The 20,171-nt window shown below is 39.2% G+C and overlaps 2 protein-coding genes across 2 annotated transcripts; both read left to right on the top strand.

Annotated features, from left to right (window-relative positions):
- Window positions 1–2,585: 2,585 nt before the first annotated feature.
- On the top strand, window positions 2,586–7,478 carry LOC113165351 (extracellular calcium-sensing receptor-like). Its single transcript, XM_026364774.1, has 12 exons — window positions 2,586–2,848; window positions 2,961–3,184; window positions 3,341–3,423; window positions 3,770–3,949; window positions 4,088–4,276; window positions 4,376–4,649; window positions 4,728–4,930; window positions 5,050–5,259; window positions 5,366–5,489; window positions 5,598–5,791; window positions 6,688–6,969; window positions 7,056–7,478. Exons 1-12 carry the CDS (start codon window positions 2,586–2,588, stop codon window positions 7,476–7,478), a joined length of 2,649 nt encoding a protein of 882 aa, XP_026220559.1.
- Window positions 7,479–14,171: 6,693 nt separating this feature from the next.
- On the top strand, window positions 14,172–18,922 carry LOC113165342 (extracellular calcium-sensing receptor-like). Its single transcript, XM_026364764.1, has 12 exons — window positions 14,172–14,437; window positions 14,610–14,821; window positions 14,932–15,014; window positions 15,287–15,466; window positions 15,622–15,810; window positions 15,960–16,233; window positions 16,312–16,514; window positions 16,631–16,837; window positions 16,952–17,075; window positions 17,179–17,372; window positions 18,129–18,410; window positions 18,497–18,922. Exons 1-12 carry the CDS (start codon window positions 14,172–14,174, stop codon window positions 18,917–18,919), a joined length of 2,637 nt encoding a protein of 878 aa, XP_026220549.1. The 3' UTR covers window positions 18,920–18,922.
- The last annotated feature ends 1,249 nt before the right edge of the window (window positions 18,923–20,171 follow it).

Here is a 20,171-nt window from a genome sequence, read left to right as displayed (position 1 = left end):
AAAGTTGTGAGTCTGAGCAGGTGATAAGCAGCACAGGAGCACCACAGGGGACGATCCTCTCACTTTTACTTTTCTTCACTGTGTACATATCTGACTTTCAGTACAACATTGAGTCATGCCATCTGCAGAAATTCTTATATGATCTATCTATCCATGTCTTTTACACAGTGGAGTAGGAGATAAAGCCAGAACAGCTTGTTTCCTCATAGATTGTTCCTTCTGGACAAAACTACTGGGTTCTTCGAGGGGAAAGGATACAGTGACCAATTGGCTGGTCCAGTGAAAGAAGTGGACCCTGGCTGGCCAAACCTCTTCTACACAGATGGTAAAAAAAATCTGTATGCTGCCAGTAGGTGTCTTGCCATCAGAACGAGTCAGTTTTTAGCAAGGCCAAATAAAGGGTGGCCAAAATATTAGAACTCTCTTAATACAACAGACTCCACCAGTCCAGCTCCACAACCTACTATGATCTCATAAATAGTACTAGTATTTGAATTATTACTTTTTTGACAGCAAAAACTGAGAAAATATAATGCATTACATTACAGGTGTACCTGTATATAAGTTTAAACATATCTCAGTTAAGTTCACCTAACTAAAAAGTTAGGTTTATCTAACTACCATATTACATAGAAAAAAACAGGTGATACTTAACTGAGTTAATTAAGTTAATTCAACTCAACTTAAAATATTCAAGTTGATCAAACTAGATATAATTTGTTTGAGTTAAGTTTAACTTACTTAATTCAGTTACTTCATTCATAAAACCATGGGGAGCATTTTTGAGAGAGGCCAGAAAATGTATCAAGGAGACTCTGGAAAGTCTCACTTCTATATATGTGCAGTTCATGTTTCAAAACGTCTGTGTATCAATATTGTTTAATATTGATAAACAGAATCTAAACAGTGAAAGTAAATCTAAAATTACAAAATAGAATAATATGACTCCTTTAAATAGGTAATATTGATATCAGTGATTTTTATCCCCTTGAAAACCAAAGTTCTAAAAGTTCAAGAACCTCCAACGCTCAAACACAAACTAACAGGATGTTCATACCATGTTAATTTAGTTGGTAAAACAAGTTTATTTGTTGTTTGCTAAATAGTACCCATTGTCAAAATGCTGCTACTATTTATTCTTTAAGTGAGATAAGGAATTATGTAGCTTTAACTATGTTAGGTCACCTCCCATATGCTGTACTGTAGGCTTGATAATGCCACCTATTGCTGGATCTGAACTTCCGTAATAACATTCACACAAATTTAGGCAAATATAACTGTATTACTAAACTGAACTGATTGAGTTTCTTGACAATCATATGCTCAAATTTAGAATAAGGTAATATGAACAAAACTCTAGAACAGTCTACATGTGCCACTCAATAAATGTTGACATATTATGGTGTGACCATAATTTATTTACTTTCATCATTTAACAAAATGCAGTCAATGAACAGAAGAGAAGTCTAAATCAAATTAACTTTGCCTTCAAAAAAGTATCAATTATCAATCATATGCCTCTTTGATGGTATTGCATGACGGATAATTATCTTCCTGTACCTTCCTTCTTCTTTCTCAGCATTGTGGAAACCATTATTTCTGACCAAATCTCCAAATCCATTGACAGAAATGCAGTCCAAAACTTTCAAGGCACCTCCTCCGTGCTTCATTGTTGACTTCTGTGGACAGTAGATGGACATGTCTGAGCCTCACTGGTTTCTGCCAGTTCTGAGCTGATGGCACTGCTGGACATTTGCAGGGAAATAAGCTTGATGTGTTTCCCATCCGCTGCTTCGCTGGCTGACCATCTTCAAAAGAGCTTGAACAGCACATTTTGAAACCCCAGTCTGCTTTGGAATTTTTTGTCTGCAAGAGACCTTGCTGATGCAGTGATGGCTTATGACCTGTGACATGGCTCTGTCTTCCACAACCTCACCTTGGTAGCAGAGTTTGGCTGTTCCTCACCCAGTTTGAAGTGTCCACCGCTGCTGTTTCAGTTCAAGTTAATGACTGTGTTTCAACCTACAGTGAAAGGCAAAGAAGAATAACATGAAATCTTGATTTGATTAAGAAATTTCCTTTTGTTCCTTCATATTGCATTTTGTAAATTGATAAAAATATATAATGATTGTTTATATTTATTTTTGAAATGATTCTTGCTTTACAGCATTTTGTCACACCTGCCTTAAACCTTTGAACAGTACTGTACACACACACACACACACACACACACACACACACACACCTTCCACTTCCACTTGCATAAACACTTTTCAGTTGTTATGCAATTATTTTACTCTCGCTCTTCAGAGGAGGGATTTGGGCTTGTATATACCTATTATAAATACCCACACTGACAAGTCATTTGTTAAGAGGAGGAAGTGGATGTCACAAATGTTATATTATGTATATTAGTTTGATGCAGATTTTAAATGCTGTATGAAATTATGTTGAAATGAACTGTTTTCCTTTGAAGGTAAATGTCTTGATTATATGACTTAAATTGCTAGATTTCAGTGAAACAAGCTACAATACCTATCTGGATTAACTACACAGATCTGAAGTGTCCAGTAGAGCTACAGTCAATGTCTTGGTTCTTCTGGCATTTCACACTGTGGACCTCCTCGGTTCCGTCCCTGCTTCTTATGGGGCTTATGGGCAAGCTGGGGCTCAACATGGGACTGCAGGGTGTTCAGACCAAGACCTGCTCTCGATGGGGTTCACCGAGTAACCCGGGTCTGTTCCTAGATGGAGATATAGTTATTGGTGGGCTATTTAATCTTCATTACCAAACACCAGCTATAGACCATGACTTCACACAGCTGCCCCACTACAAACCTTGCACTGGGTAAAACTATTAATGATAGAATACAAATAATATGTGTCATCTATTACAGGTGATTTTACAGAATCAATGAAATCTTTGATTTATGCTTCTCTTGCTTTTTCTCTTTTCTCAGTTTGCAGTATGCTCCCTTGCAGTATATGTATGCAATGGTTTTTGCGCTAGAAGAAATCAATCACAGTAAATCACTGCTGCCAGGTGTGAGGCTGGGCTACCATATTTTTGATTGCTGTGGGCGACCGCCTTGGGCTCCCCAGGCAGCGCTGTCACTAGCAGGAGGAGACAGCACCACCTGTGACTTTACAAATGATTCTATTGAGTATGGAGAGGAAATGAGAGGTATTGTGCTGTGTATCTCTAACACACTGAATGCAAACAGTGACATGAATGAGTAAAATGAATATAAAGTGTTGTCATAAATAATATAATTTTTGTTGAGTGTCAAAACATTATTTTATGTTATAAATGTAATTACTATTTTAGTGGACTCACTAGATGATCACCCTGTTCCTCTTATTATTGGTGCTGCTTCATCCATAACATCTGAGTTACTCTCCAAAATTCTTGGGCCGCTCTCTGTGCCTTTAGTGAGTATTGTTTGGAATATATATATATACTGTGCTGTAATTTTTTGTCCTTTCATTTTAAGGAAGTTACTGCCTGCTTTTAGTTCACCATCTTCAACCAGAAGCTATCTACTGCTTGTATATTCTCTGCTTTTTGTGCTTTGATCTGTGGGAGCAATACCTACTGTTATTTTAAAAAACATACTTAACAAGCATTCCTTTTAGAGTGGAAAAAGTTTTACCAGTTTTACCATATGGCCTTCTTTTGCAAATCATTTCATTATATCAGTATTAGTTAATAGTTCAATGTAAACTGTCTCAAAATAATTTAAGCTGTGAGGTCTTTATGTCCCCTCAGATTAGTTACCTCTCGACCTGCCCCTGTTTAAGTGACAGACTCCATTATCCAAACTTCTTCAGGACCATCCCCAGTGATTTCTACCAAGCCCGAGTATTTGCTCAGCTTGCTGTACGCTTCAAATGGACTTGGATTGGTGCAGTGATTGAAGACACTAATTATGGTCACACAGCAATAAAGGTGTTTCCATTTGTTATTTAATTGTTTGTTATTTATATTCTATAAATGCATATTAATACAATATATACTGAAAATATATTTCTTCCAATTCTTCCACCTCTTATTTTGTATTAATTTTCTGTTACTTCTATGTCTCAGATATTCCAGGAGGAGACTCAGAATTCAGAGGTGTGTCTGGCATTCATAGAAACTGTCAACATGGAAAGCATTGTTACCGATGCCAGACGAGCTGCTCTCACAATCCAGGCCTCAGCGGCAAAAGTCATTCTTGTTGTTACTTGGTATACAAATGTGATGGAACTGTTTCTTCAACTAGCCAAGATAAACGTGAGAACTTGAAATAAAGCATTTCATCTTTATCAACAATACAGCATTTTAAAAATGATGTTTAACTTGATAGTAACTGTGTCTTCTTGCTATGATTAGGTAACTGACAGACAGTTTCTAGCCAGTGAGGCTTGGAGCACCAGTGGTGATCTTCTCCAAGACCCTGTCACTAGTAAAGTGGCAAGAGGTGTTCTTGGTGTTGCCATTAAAAGTTCAACAATACCTGGATTTGAACATTTTCTCAGAGGTTTGAACCCAGTTGATCGTCCCAGTGATGTTTTTTTAAGAGAATTCTGGGACACTGAGTTTGGATGTCATCCTGGGGCCTCTCCTCTCGATTCATATTCCACCTCACCCCTGGACTCTGCCACCCCCACCACAATCACTACCCATCCAACAAATATTTCTGCTTCATTTGCTGCCACTGGGACTCTTCAAAAAGCTGTACTATCACCCTGCAGTGGGACAGAGTCCCTTGACGGAGTCCAGAACCCCTTCACTGACGTGTCTGAGCTGAGAGTGACATATAACGTCTACCTTGCTGTTTATGCTGCAGCCCACGCCCTTCACAGTCTTCTCTCCTGCCCCCAAATAGACAGCATCACTCTAAACAGCTCCACCTGCTCTTCTCCAGCACACATCAAACCCAGTGAGGTATACACAATAGTCAGTCTTTACCTGAGAATGATCCAAAAGTAGATTTGTGACAAGTCTTCTTTTCAACAGTCAGTTCCAATGTGACCTGTTTCAGTTCAATTTTGTTGATCTCACAGCTGTTGCAGCACTTGAACAACGTGAACTTCACCACACCACAAGGGGAAATGTTTTATTTCCAAGGTGCTGACATTCCAGCAAAGTACGACCTTGTCAACTGGCAGAACACTCCTGAAGGAAAGCTAAAACTAGTTTTGATTGGCCGTGTGGATGGGTTTGATATCCACCTCAATGAGTCAGCGATTCAGTGGAGCACGGGATCCAATCAGGTGCTAAATAGGAAAAAGATTTTAGTTTAGATGAATCTCTGAGTTTTATAAATGTTGGTAGAATCGCTTTAATTTGTCTTTGAGAAAATGTGTTGACTGTTTTTAGGTGCCTACTTCAGTGTGCAGTGACAGCTGTCACCCAGGCACCCGAAAGACCAACAGGAAAGGGGAACCTGTCTGCTGCTTTGACTGTATCCCATGTGCTGAAGGAGAGATTAGTAATAAAACTGGTGAGTGTGTCTAATTTAGAACAGTAGCTTTAAAGATGCCGTTCCCGTTACATCTGCTTTATACTTGTATTTCTGTACTGTCTCTTCACCTCCTCTTTTTCAATACAGGTTCTCTTCACTGTGATCAGTGTCCATCAGAGTTCTGGTCAAATGCCAAACGAACTGCCTGTGTCCCACGTCAACTGGACTTCCTGTCCTTTAATGAAACATTGGGCATTACATTGACTACAGCAGCTGTATTTGGTGCCACAGTGACAGCAGCTGTGTTTGTGGTGTTTCTTTGCAACCGTCAAACACCTGTGGTGAGAATTCACATAAATTTGTATTTTATTAGTTAAGTATTTTTTTTATAACACTGACTCTTCCAGGGGACTGGGAGCTTCAGGTTCCTGTGCAATATATTTGCTGTTCCTATGACGGCATTCTTCTGGACAGTCTTCTCGTTTTCCTTCTTCCTGATGTCCTTGATGGTTGTCCAACACTACTATAGTCAGTTTATCAGTCTCTATTTGGAATTCCCACAGAATCTTATTTTATTCATTCTCAATGACTTTTTATGGACATTTGACCTCAGGACTTCTACTTTTCTTGATCTATCCTATTTCTAACTTACACAACATTGTTCTGTGCTGCATTGTCTCAAAGCATTAGAACTCTAGCAATCATAGACATACTATATCTAGCATCACAAAAAATAACAAGTACAAGTAAATATTCTCTTTTCTGTCCAGTTTTTTTTTTACTCTAATTCTCATTTAAACTTGAACTTGGACTTAAAGTTGCAGACTGACTCTATCTTGACCTAGACTTGTTTTAGTCTGACGTGACTAAGACTTGACTAGCCTGAGCCTGTCTTTGACTCAACAAAGTTAGACCTGACTAACCCTGCCTGGCATATAGTGTGATGTCATTCATACAGAGAAGGTGGGTCATGGTTGCTCAGTTCTGTAATCAGTGTCTGTAACAGTTCTTAATGAAGCTCTCTCTAAGAGGGTTTGGACCTATGCAGAACAGCAATGGGGGCAGAGCATCTCCTTGGGAAATGCTGCACTTGATGGTGTCTTGTGTAATTGACTTAAAGTTGGCCTCTACGTTTGTTTGTTTGCCACAGCCCTGTTGAGTTTTTGATGAAGTCATAAAAGTCTGGCTGTTCATTTTGTCATCTTTTATGTATATGACTGTGACTTCTCATCTGTAGGTACGAGCCAACAACTCAGAACTGAGCTTCCTGCTTCTTGTGTCTCTGAAGCTCTGCTTCTTGTGCTCTCTGGGGTTCATTGGTCGTCCCTCAGTCTGGTCTTGTCGGTTCCAGCAGGCAGCTTTTGGGATCAGCTTTGTTCTTTGTGTTTCCTGTCTCAAAGTCAAAACCATAGTGGTTCTTGCAGCATTTCGTTCAGCTCGACCTGGTGCTGAAGCCTTGATCAAGTGGTTTGGCCCAGGCCAACAGAGAGGGAGTGTCTGCCTTCTTACTTGTATCCAGGTAATAATATGTGCTTTTACTTTTTAAATATTTATACAACTTTTGGTTTTCTGCAGTACATTTATTCACATTTTCTTTTCATCCAGGTTATAATCTGTGCTACATGGCTGACCCTCAGTCCTCCTGTGCCTAAGCGTGATATGGGTTTCCAAGGGTCAAAGGTCACCCTGGAGTGTGCCATGGTCTCTGTATTGGGCTTCTCTCTGGTTCTGGGTTACATTGGCCTGCTGGCCTGCATCTGTCTCCTTTTGGCTTTTCTTGCTCGGAAACTTCCTGATAACTTCAACGAGGCCAAACTCATGACCTTCAGCATGCTGATCTTCTGTGCTGTCTGGGTGGCCTTTGTCCCTGCTTATGTCAGCTCTCCTGGGAAGTATGTTGTTGCTGTGGAGATTTTTGCAATTCTTGCCTCTAGCTATGGTTTACTTCTCTGTATCTTTGCTCCAAAATGTTTCATTATTCTCCTGAGGCCTGAAAAAAACACTAAGAAACATCTCATGGCCAGATAGTTGAAAAAAGTAGCAATGTGAATGAAAAGAAAATGTAACATGATTCTAACCAAACAGGCTTTTTTAGCCATTTAAGTTATTATTTTCTTCTACCAATCAATCTGCTTGCATATATGATTTTTGTATACAGTAGGTATTTGACCTAACATTACAGTAGTAGTGTCTTTTTAAGTTTCCTAAAATGTGAATGAATATGATTGTGATGTATATAATATATATATATATATATATATATATATATATATATATATATATATATATATATTATATACTGTATCGAGAAGTGTCAGAAAGGGGACTTTCCGCTGCTACTGCATGTAGATCACTTAGAGATCAGTTAATTTTTTTAAACATTAAACATTAAATTATTATTATTAAACATGTATCAAACATTGAAGAAGATAAACCAAAAAATATTTAATAAAACACTGGATAAGATAAATAAATATTAATACTTTTTTTCAAGTATATATATGATGATAGGAACACTATACATATGTATATATACATTTTATGACACCATTTGTCATGAAATGTGATCTGATCTAAATGTAAGTCAAGAGTATTAACAAATACAATAGTCTTTTGTGACAATTCGCCTCTGTCTGTGGGTTTTCTTTTTGTTTTGTTGCTCACTCTCCTGCCACACCCGTACGTGGACTTCCTCTTTCTCCACTCACCGGACTAATGACTGACTTGTTTCACCTGTGCGTCTACTCTACTTGTTTGTCTGTTGGTCTTAGTCACTCAGTCATTTTGGATAACTCTGGACTCGTTTGTTTCCCCCCAGACTGCACTTCAGTTTGTTGGACTTTGGTTTCATTTGTGAGTTCCTGTTTTTTACCTGCCACTGCAGTGTCTTTTGGTTGTTACTTTGTACGTCTAGTTTGTCTGTTAGTTTTTGTCCGCGTGGTTTTTCTTTGTTACTTCGTATTGTCTTGTCTGTATATCTGTTCATGTTTGCCTGCGTTCGGCAGTGATTTTTCTTTGTCACTTTGTAGCTATTTCTTATTCAGTGAGTTTATAGTTTTGTGCTTAGTGGTGCTCTGTTTGGTTAACCGCTTCTCTGTGTGTACAACAGCTGAAACTTTGTAGGGTGATACAACAGGACAAAATAACCAGTCAAGCAGTTATTAATTCCAAGAGTTATACTTTTTCCACTAGCACTATGAGGTATTTATGGTTGTTCTTAATAAAGACATGAAAGATAAGATTGTTTTGTGTTCTTTTAGGCACATTATATTTGTTACTGTGGACTTAAATCAGATTAGAAAATCAGATCACAACCACACATACTTTCTTTGCCACTTTTTTTTCTGGTTACTGCTTTTTTTTTTTTTTTTTTTTATTCTGTTGTGCTGTGTTTATTCTAACTTTATCCAACTTAAAACTAAATACATAGTTCTAGTGCACAGTGACTGGCATAAGAGTTGTAACATGTTTAGCTTCTTCTCTGCCTCTTTTAGTGATAAGGGGATTTGTAACAAATGTAATTTATTTGCAGCATTGGAGGTGAGGCTGACTGATTTGAAGACTTGGCTCCGCACCATGGAAAATAAGCCAGCTAGCTTAGCTCCCATTAGCTGTCCTCCAGCAGTTCCTGAGGAGCCGGGAAGTCAGGCTGGCTGGCTGACGATTCGTAGAAAGCATAACCCTAGACACTCGCACAAAATTTATTACAACCAGGTTCACGTTTCAAACGGATGTTCTCCACTCAGCAACAGAACCGCTAGGAAACCCACTCCAAATTCCTAGTGCTGTAAAATGCCCTTTATCGCACCTGGCAATAAAATGTTTCTGATTCTGATAATTGTCAGAAACATGAAGACTCCAGCGGCTATAGTCAAGTGTATTTCTGGGGCCAGAGTGGGCAACGTCTAATTCTATTTGAAACTCCTGTCTAAGGATAAACGGAAATCCAGTAAAATTATAATTCACACAGGAGTTAATGACACCCGACAACTGGAAAACTTTTTGTAGAAAACCCGGGTTGATTAGAAGATACGCCATCCATACCACTTAGATGGTGCGCCTCTACTATCCAGAAATATTTCAGAGTTTATTAGGTTATACAATATAACCCTGACATCTCAGAGTGGAGCCCAGGACACAGAGACGCAGTCGTACACAACTATCTGGAGCTTCCTTACAGCCGTCACCCCACAAAAACCACCATAACCCCATAGAGACAGTGTCTGCTCCCTCACCACCTACATTATTTATATCAAAAACTAACCCAAGAGGAGTGCTTCACAAGAACCTGATAAAAATAAAGACAACTCCTCTTGCAGAACAAAGACTCCATTGGTTTTATCCAAAATGTAAATAATCCCATTTACTGTTTTCCCTAAAACCCTCTTTTATCTGATCATTTTTTAATAACCTTTGAATTTACAGTACCAAACTGTACTTTACCTAAGAATAAAATTTACTAAAGTAGATGTTTACATGAAAATGCTGTTGACAAATTTAAGGAACTGATTCCATCTTTTATTTCAGAGCCATGTGCCAACACAGAGGAGGTTGACTATCTTGTTCATAGTACTGCAGCCTCACTTCAAACAATACTCACTACTATTGCTCCTCTGAAAAGAAGCTAGTGAATCAGAGGAAGCTAGCTCCATGGTACAGTTCACAAATCCGTAACTTAAAGCCGACATTATGTAAGCTGGAAAGAATGTGGTGTTCCACTAGTTCATATAAATCTTGCCTAGCCTGGAAAGATAATTTAATAGTATGTAAAAAGCCCTAGAGCTAGAACCACATATTACTCCTTATTAATAGAGGCAAATAAAAACAACCCCAGGTTTTTTTTCAGCACTGTAGCCAGGCTGACAAAGAGTCATAGCTCTGTCAAGCCTAGTATCCCCTTTGAGAATTTCAGTAATTAATTAATCTAAACCATCAACATGTCTCTTAGACCCCATCCCGACTAAACTTCTCAAAGATTTCTTACCTTTGGTCAGCACTTCCATTTTAGATCAGAGCCATCTATCTTTACAAACAGCCTATGTACCACAGGTGTTTAAGGTTGCTGTTGTCAAACCCCTACTCAAATAGCCTACTCTGGGCCCAGGGAAATTGTTTTGCCTCATTACCGTTGTTCTCAAAACAGACAGAAAGAAAAGGAACCACAACCAGGAAAGATCCAACACCAACATACAACCAAATACACATAACCAATAACAAAAATACAGAAAAACTCAATATATAAACAGAATATGTAAAATAGACGAATGAAATTGGGTCAATATATATAGCCTATGTGGATTGACAGCTAGTTTATGACACAACTATCATTTCCCCCACACCTTACATGGGGGGGAGGAATTGTACAGATTGATGGCCACAGGTAGAAAGGATCCCCTGGATTGTCCAGGATTAAGAGGAGTTTAGACAGCATCCTCCTCTCAGCCACAACATGTAGAGGGTCCAGCTCCACCCCCAGAACAGAACCAGCCCTCCTAATCAGTTTGTTTAGTCTGTTAGTGTCCGCCACCTTCATGTTGCCACCCCAGTACAACCGGCTTTGAGCCTTTTTGTACAATGCTGATGAGTTTTTGGTCCAGTCCAGTTTGTTGTCCAAGTACACTCCCAGGTATTTGTACTCGGACACGACCCCCACATCCTCCCCCTGTATAGAGAGAGGGATGACAGGACCAGCTCCTTTGTTTTATTGATGTTGAGTTGCAGATGGTTGAGTCCACAACAGTCAACAAAACTGTCCACCACGGTTCCCTGTGATATCTCCACCCTTAATACATACTACAACTGCAGAGTCATCAGAGAACTTCTGAAGATGACAGTACTCTGAGTTGTACCTGAAGTCTGATGTATACAGGGTGAAGAGGAATGGAGACAGAACTGTCCCCTGTGGAGCACCTGTGCCACAGACCACAGTATCAGACACACAGTTCTGCAGGCGGATATACTGTGGGCGGTTAGTGAGGTAGTCCATGATCCAGGAAATCAGGGGAGTGTTGACCTGCATGTTTTTTAATTTCTTTTCCACCAGTGCCGGCCGGATGGTGTTGAATGAACTGGAGAAATCAAAAAACATTATCCTCACTAAGCCCTCAGGTTTGTCCAGGTGGGTGTAGGTGCAATGGAGCAGGTGTATGATGGCGTCATCCACTCCAATATGGGGTTGATAAGCAAACTGGAGGGGGTCACGTGAGGGTTTGACCAGAGGTCGGAGGGACTCCTGGATTAGCCTCTCGAAAGCCTTCATAATGTGAGCCACTGGTCTGAATCATTGAGGACTCTGGGACGTGGCGTCTTATTCAGGGGAACCAGACATGACTTTTTCCACCCAAGAGGAACTCTCTCCAGTTGCAGGCTGAGGTTGAAGACGTGTTGGAGAACACCACATAGCTGAGGAGCACAGCCTTTCAGCACCCTTGGGCTGACTTCATCAGGACCTGCCGCTTTTGTGGGGTGAAGTCTGTTCAGCTCTCTTCTCACTTGCTCAGCTGAGATTGTTAGGGTGGTGGCTGAGTCGTGTGGGGGAGGGACTGAGGAGCGGATAGTGAACTGAAGTGGGCTCTGTGGCTCAGCCTGGAAAGAATTATCTAAAATTCTTGAAAAGGTAGTTTCTAAGCAATTATGTAACCACCTTTGCAGAAATAACCTATATGAAGAGTTCCAGTACATCATAGTAAAGAAACAACACTGGTAAAGGTCACTAATGATCTTCTTTTAGCATCACACAATGGACTACTCTCTATACTCGTCTTGTTAGATCTTAGTGCTACATTCGACACGATGACAACATTTTATTACACAGATGTCATTGGGATTAAAGGAACAGCACTAGAGTGGTTTAAATCGTATCTATCAGATAGATTCCAGTTTGTGATTGTTAATGATGAGTCTTCCATGTACACCAATTTAGCTATGGAGTTCCACGAGGTTCTGCGCTTGGACCGATTCTTTTCATTCTATATATGTCCCCCTTAGGCAATATTATTAGGAAGCACTCTTTAAATTTCCATCGCTATTCAGATGATAGCCAGCTATATTTATCTATGAAAGCAGAGGAAGCTAATCAATGAATCAAACTTCAAGCATGCTTAAAAGACATAAAGGCCTAGATGTCCTCCAATTTCCTTCTCCTAAATTCAGACAAGACAGAGCTTATTTTGTTTGGTCCTAAAAATCTCAGAGACACTATGTCTAATCACATTTTTACCCTACACGATTTAGTATTGGCCTCAAGTAACAATGTCAGAAATCTCAGCGTTACCATTGATCAGGATATCTCCTTCACTTCATACATCAAAGATATCTCTATAACTGCCTTTTTCCACCAGAGAAATATTGTTAAAATTAGGAGCATCCTGTCCCAAAGTGATGCTGAAAAACTAGTCCATGCATATGTTACTTCCAGACTTGACTATTGTAATTCCTTATTAATGGGATGTCCCAATTACTCATTCCAAAGCCTCCAGTTAATCCAAAATGCTGCAGCCAGAGTTCTGACTGGAATTAGCAAGAGAGATCATATTTCTCCTACGTTAGCTTCTCTCCATTGGATCCCTGTAAAATCCAGAATTGAATTTAAAACACTTCTCTTCACATATAAAGCACTTAATAATCAAGCTCCATCTTACCTTAAAGACCCCATAGTTCTGTATTTTCCCAACAGAACTCTCCATTCTCAGAGTGAAGCTTTCCTTGTCATTAACTTTGTACCTTATCTCTCCTGTAGTTGTGTTTCCTCCCCTCCGTCTCCCTCTCTCTGTCCTTTTCTGCAGGTATCCTCGGCCTGGAGCTGTACATCTCCAGAATCCAGTTAACCTGCCCAATGTTTTTGATGCTTCTTGTTGTTTTTGTTGCCTGGCACTTTACAGATAGAAATGAATTGAATTTTGTTTTGGTTTTGGAGACAAAACATGAACATGCATGCTGTTTAGTAGTTATTGGCATATTCAGTAAACTGGGGATCTACAAGGTATCCTTAGCATAGATACCACACTGAAGAGGTGATCCATTCCCTCTGTGCAACAACTGACTGGGGATAACTTAATATTGCAGGAAGACAATGACCAAGCATTCTTCCTGATTGTGTTCAAAAATGCTTAAAAATTCTTATTTATTTATATTATTTATGTGTACAAAAATATGAGTAAATAAAACAAACAAAATAGTAATAAAAATACATAAATCTATAGCTGTTTCCAATCATCCACTCATTAGTGTATATTTTATAATGCATGTAAGAAAAAGGAGAGAACTCAAAGTTTGCAAAAAAAAGGAGACAATTTACACACACACCTTCGACTTTCCACATACTTTTCTACACAAACACCACTCGTTTGCGATTATGCAGATGTTAATTTACAGTTACTCCTGAGAGGAGGGATTTGAGCTTGTTTGTAACTGCCATCATGTTTACTTGCTTGATATAATGCTTTACATCTATTATAAATATCCACCTCAACATGTCAACTGTTCAGAGGAGGAGGAGGAGGTATGTTGGATTTGTGATATCTTATCAGTTGCCAATGAAAATTACATATAGTGCATGAAAATATATGTTTTTAACTGTTTGAACTGCTTATTTGTTTTACAGGTGGATATCATAAAGTATCATAAAAATTATTTTTCCTGCAGACTGGCAAACAAGCTGCCTAATTAGTTATATTATATATATATATATATTGTACTTTATTGTTCAGTACAGCTGCATCCATGTGTTGGTTCTCCTGGCATTTCACTCTGTGGACCTACTCAGTCCTATCCCTGCTCCTTTTGGGGCTTGTGGGGAATCAGCTGGGGCTCAACATGGCACTGCAGGGTGTTCAGACTAAGACCTGTTCTCGATGGGGTTCACCGAGCAGTCAGGGTCTGTTCCAGGATGGAGATTTAGTAATTGGTGGACTCTTTAATCTTCATTACCAAACACCAGCTATAGACCATGACTTCACACAGCTGCCCCACTACAAACTTTGCACTGGGTAAAATGCCTACTAAAACTGAACTAATTTGCTAATTATCATAAAAAAGAATGAATGTCTTTGCATTTTTCTTTTTTTTTTCTTTATGAAATTATGGAAAATGTAGATCAAAATCAATCTTTTATATATACTGACTGATAGTTTTCTAAATCTTTCTCACTCATGGTCTCAGTTTGCAGTATGCTCCCTTGCAGTATATGTATGCAATGGTCTTTGCCCTAGAAGAAATCAATCATAGTAAATCACTGCTGCCAGGTGTGAGGCTGGGCTACCATATTTTTGATTGCTGTAGCCGTCCGCCTTGGGCTCCCCAGGCAGCGCTGTCACTAGCAGGAGGAGACAGTACCACCTGTGATTTTACAAATGATTCTACTGAGAGCAGAGGTAACTTGCTCTCAAACTTACATTGACAGTAAAAAGAATACAAAGCTGTGTTAAAATTGTTATTGTGTGTGTAACATTTAACCTAATTTATGTGGAAATGCTGTCATTAGATGATCATGCTGTTCCCCTTATTATTGGTGCTGCGTCTTCCATAACAGCTGAGATACTCTCCAGAATCCTTGCACCAGTCTCTGTACCTTTAGTAAGTCTTGTTTGTAATACACTGTGAACACTGTGCTGAAGCATTTTCTCATTAATTTCATGTTATGTAGAGTTACTGGCATTTTTAAGGCTCTACTGCTTCAACCGTATCTTTTTCCTGACTGTATCTATTGCTCTGTACATTTTTGCTAAACAGTACAGAAATTTTCTTTTAGGGTAAAAAACAGCTTTGGGGCTAAAGATAAAAAGTCTTTATCTGTATCAATTTCAAAACGTCTCATGTGTTTTATCTCTGTCTTTCAGATTAGTTACCTCTCAACCTGCCCCTGTCTAAGTGACAGACTCCAGTATCCAAACTTCTTCAGGACCATCCCAAGTGATATGTACCAAGCCCGAGTATTTGCTCAGCTTGCCATACGCTTCAAATGGACTTGGATTGGTGCAGTGATTGAAGACAATAATTATGGCCACACAACAATAAAGGTGTTTCCATTTGTTATTTAATTAATTAATTAATTAATTAATTAATTATTATTTATATTATAAATGTTTATTAGTACATGTATTAAAATACATTTCTTCTTACTATTCCTCTTGTTTTATGTTTCTATTTCTTATCTTTTATTCATATGTCTCAGATATTCCAGGAGGAGACTCAGGATTCGGGGGTGTGTCTAGCATTCATTGAATCTCTCAACAGGGAAAACATTGTCAGTGATGCCAGACGAGCTGCTCTCACAATCCAGGCCTCAACGGCAAAAGTGATTCTGGTTGTTACTTGGTATACAGATGTGATGGAACTGTTTCTTCAACTAGCCAATATAAACGTAAGAACTTGAAATACAATTGTATTTTATAATGTATATTATATTATATAATGCAAATGCAAATGGAGGCATTTAATTTTTATCAACAATACAGCATTTTAAAAATGATGTTTAACTTGATAATAACTGTGTCTTCTTGCTATGATTAGGTAACTGACAGACAGTTTCTAGCCAGTGAGGCTTGGAGCACCAGTGGTGATCTTCTCCAAGACCCTGTCACTAGTGAAGTGGCAAGAGCTGTTCTTGGTGTTGCCATTAAAAGTTCAACAATACCTGGATTTGAACATTTTCTCAGAGGTTTGAACCCAGTTGATCGTCCCAGTGATGTTTTTTTAAGAGAATTCTGGGAGACTGAGTTTGGATGTCATCCTGGGGCCTCTCCTCTCGATTCATATTCCACCTCACCTCTGGACTCTGCCACCCCCACCACAAGCACTACCCATCCAACAAATATTTCTGCTTCATTTGCTGCCACTGGGACTCTTCAAAGAGCTGTACTATCACCCTGCAGTGGGACAGAGTCCCTTGACGGAGTCCAGAACCCCTTCACTGACATGTCTGAGCTGAGAGTGACATATAACGTCTACCTTGCTGTTTATGCTGCAGCTCATGCCCTTCACAGTCTTCTCTCCTGCCCCCAAATAGACAGCATCACTCAAAACAGCTCCACCTGCTCTTCTCCAGCACACATCAAACCCAGTGAGGTATACACAATAGTCAGTCTTTACCTGAGAATGATCCAAAAGTAGATTTGTGATAAGTCTTCTTTTCCACAGTCAGTTCCAATGTGACCTGTTTCAGTATTTTGTTGATCTCACAGCTGTTGCAGCACTTGAACAACGTGAACTTCACCACACCACAAGGGGAAATGTTTTATTTCCAAGGTGCTGACATTCCAGCAAAGTACGACCTTGTCAACTGGCAGAACACACCTGAAGGAACAAAACTAGTTTTGATCGGTTGTGTGGATGGGTTTGATATCCACCTCAATGAGTCAGCGATTCAGTGGAGCACAGGATCCAATCAGGTGCTAAATAGGAAAATTATTATAGTTTGGTTGAATCTCTGAGTTTTATAAATGTAGCTTTGCCGTTAGAATCGCTTTAATTTGTCTTTGAGAAAATGTGTTGACTGTTTTTAGGTGCCTACTTCAGTGTGCAGTGACAGCTGTCACCCAGGCACCCGAAAGACCAACAGGAAAGGGGAACCTGTCTGCTGCTTTGACTGTATCCCATGTGCTGAAGGAGAGATTAGTAATAAAACTGGTGAGTGTGTCTAATGTAGAACAGTAGCTGATGCCGTTCCCGTTACATCTGCTTTATACTTGTATTTCTGTACTGTCTCTTCACCTCCTCTTTTTCAATACAGGTTCTCTTCACTGTGATCAGTGTCCATCAGAGTTCTGGTCAAATGCCAAACGAACTGCCTGTGTCCCACGTCAACTGGACTTCCTGTCCTTTAATGAAACATTGGGCATTACATTGACTACAGCAGCTGTATTTGGTGCCACAGTGACAGCAGCTGTGTTTGTGGTGTTTCTTTGCAACCGTCAAACACCTGTGGTGAGAATTCACATAAATTTGTATTTTATTAGTTAAGTATTTTTTTTATAACACTGACTCTTCCAGGGGACTGGGAGCTTCAGGTTCCTGTGCAATATATTTGCTGTTCCTATGACGGCATTCTTCTGGACAGTCTTCTCGTGTTCCTTCTTCCTGATGTCCTTGATGGTTGTCCAACACTACTATCGTCAGTTTATCAGTCTCTATTTGGAATTCCCACAGAATCTTATTTTACTCATTCTCAATGACTTTTTATGGACATTTGACCTCAGGACTTCTACTTTTCTTGATCTATCCTATTTCTAACTTACACAACATTGTTCTGTGCTGCATTGTCTCAAAGCATTAGAACTCTAGCAATCATAGACATACTATATCTAGCATCACAAAAAATAACAAGTACAAGTAAATATTCTCTTTTTTTGTCCAGTTTTTCTTTTACTCTAATTCTCATTTAAACTTGAACTTGGACTTGAAGTTGCTCAGTTCTGTAATCAGTGTCTGTAACAGTTCTTAATGAAGCTCTCTATAAGAGGGTTTGGACCTATGCAGAACAGCAATGGGGGCAGAGCATCTCCTTGGGAAATGCTGCACTTGATGGTGTCTTGTGTAATTGGCTTGAAGTTGGCCTCTACTTTTGTTTGTTTGTTTGTTTGTTTGCCACAGCCCTGTTGAGTTCTTGATGAAGAAGTCATAAAAGTCTGGCTGTTCATTTTGTCATCTTTTGTGTATATGACTGTGACTTCTCATCTGTAGGTACGAGCCAACAATTCAGAACTGAGCTTCCTGCTTCTTGTGTCTCTGAAGCTCTGCTTCTTGTGCTCTCTGGGGTTCATTGGTCGTCCATCAGTCTGGTCTTGTCGGTTCCAGCAGGCAGCTTTTGGGATCAGCTTTGTTCTTTGTGTTTCCTGTCTCAAAGTCAAAACCATAGTGGTTCTTGCAGCATTTCGTTCAGCTCGACCTGGTGCTGAAGCCTTGATCAAGTGGTTTGGCCCAGGCCAACAGAGAGGGAGTGTCTGCCTTCTTACTTGTATCCAAGTAATAATATGTGCTTTTACTTTTTAAATATTTATACAACTTTTGGTTTTCTGCAGTACATTTAATCACATTTTCTTTTCATCCAGGTTATAATCTGTGCTACATGGCTGACCCTCAGTCCTCCTGTGCCTAAGCGTGATGTGGGTTTCCAAGGGTCAAAGGTCACCCTGGAGTGTGCCATGGTTTCTATGGTGGGTTTCTCTCTGGTTCTGGGTTACATTGGCCTGCTGGCCTGCACCTGTCTCCTTTTGGCTTTTCTTGCTCGGAAACTCCCTGATAACTTCAACGAGGCCAAACTCATCACCTTCAGCATGCTGATCTTCTGTGCTGTCTGGGTGGCCTTTGTCCCTGCTTATGTCAGCTCTCCTGGAAAATACACTGTTGCTGTGGAGATCTTTGCTATCTTGGCTTCTAGCTATGGTTTACTGCTCTGTATCTTTGCTCCAAAATGTTTCATTATTCTCCTCAGGCCTGAAAAAAACACTAAGAAACATGTCAGGGCCAGATAGTTGAAAAAAGTAGCAATGTGAATAAAAGTTTTGTTGATATTAACCAAACAGGCTTTATTAGCCATTGAATTCATTATTTTCCATCCACCAGTCAACCTGCTTGGATTTATGACTTTGTATACAGTAGGACTTTGACCTAACATTACAGTTGTTATATTTAGTTTCCTAAAATATGAATAAATTTGAGTGTCAGAATGAGCACTTTCCATTGCTACTGTCTGTAGATCACTTAGAGTTAAGTCTATTTTCTAACCCTATTAGTCTGTTTTATTTCAGTGTAAAAAAGTATTAGTAATGTAACAAACCTTGAAGAAAACAGAAAAATAAAACACAAGATAAATAAAAATAATAGTTTTTATATATTTATATATATATATATATATATATATATATATATATATATATATATATATATAAAGATCTAAATCTAAGTCAAGAGAATTAACAAATACAATGTTCCTGAAGTAATGAGACAAAGAAATTCTGATCGTCCACGTCTTTATTGAGAATAACCATAAAACCCTTTTGAATAATGACTTGAGAGCTTATTGGAGTCAGGTGTTAGCATAAGTTAGGAAACTTTGTTTGGAGGTGTGGACTACAGCTACTTTACTTACATACATACAAGAAGAATACGCTTAGTCAAACAATCTACAAATGGAGACCCTTTGGGACTGTGGCTACTCTACCAAGAAGTCGGCGGCCAGTCCAATGACCCCAAGAGCCTAATGAACAGTCATTAATGAGGTAAAGAAACAACTCCTAGTGACAGTTAAAGATTTAAAGGCATGTCTAGAACTGTCTATCATCTGTGTTCATGAGTCTAGAGTAGGTAAAACATTAAACAAGCAGCGTGTCTATGGCAGGACACTATTAAGGAAGCTAATACTACATTGCTGCATGTCTGAAGTTTGCGAAAGAGCACATAGAGACTCCACAGCAGTATTGGAAAAATGTTTTGTGGTTGATGAAAGTAAGATTGAACTATTTGGAAAAAAAATACACAACACTACATTTGGCATAAAAAAGGCACTGCATATCATCATGAAAACATCATCCCAGTCGTAAAGTATGGTGGAGGAAACATCATGATTTGGGCCTGCTTTGTTGCATCAGGGCCTGACCAGCTTACAGTGATTGAGAGGAAGATGAATTCCCAAGTGTATCAAAACTTTTTTTCACCATAATGTGAGAATGTCTGTACGACAGCTGAAATGACAGCAACTAGAAGTTGGGTGATGCAACAGGACAA

The sequence above is a fragment of the Anabas testudineus genome, chromosome 13 (assembly GCF_900324465.2).
Source record: "Anabas testudineus chromosome 13, fAnaTes1.2, whole genome shotgun sequence".
In the NCBI taxonomy this organism is placed as follows: Eukaryota; Metazoa; Chordata; class Actinopteri; order Anabantiformes; family Anabantidae; genus Anabas; species Anabas testudineus.
This window is presented reverse-complemented; position numbering and strand designations above follow the sequence as displayed.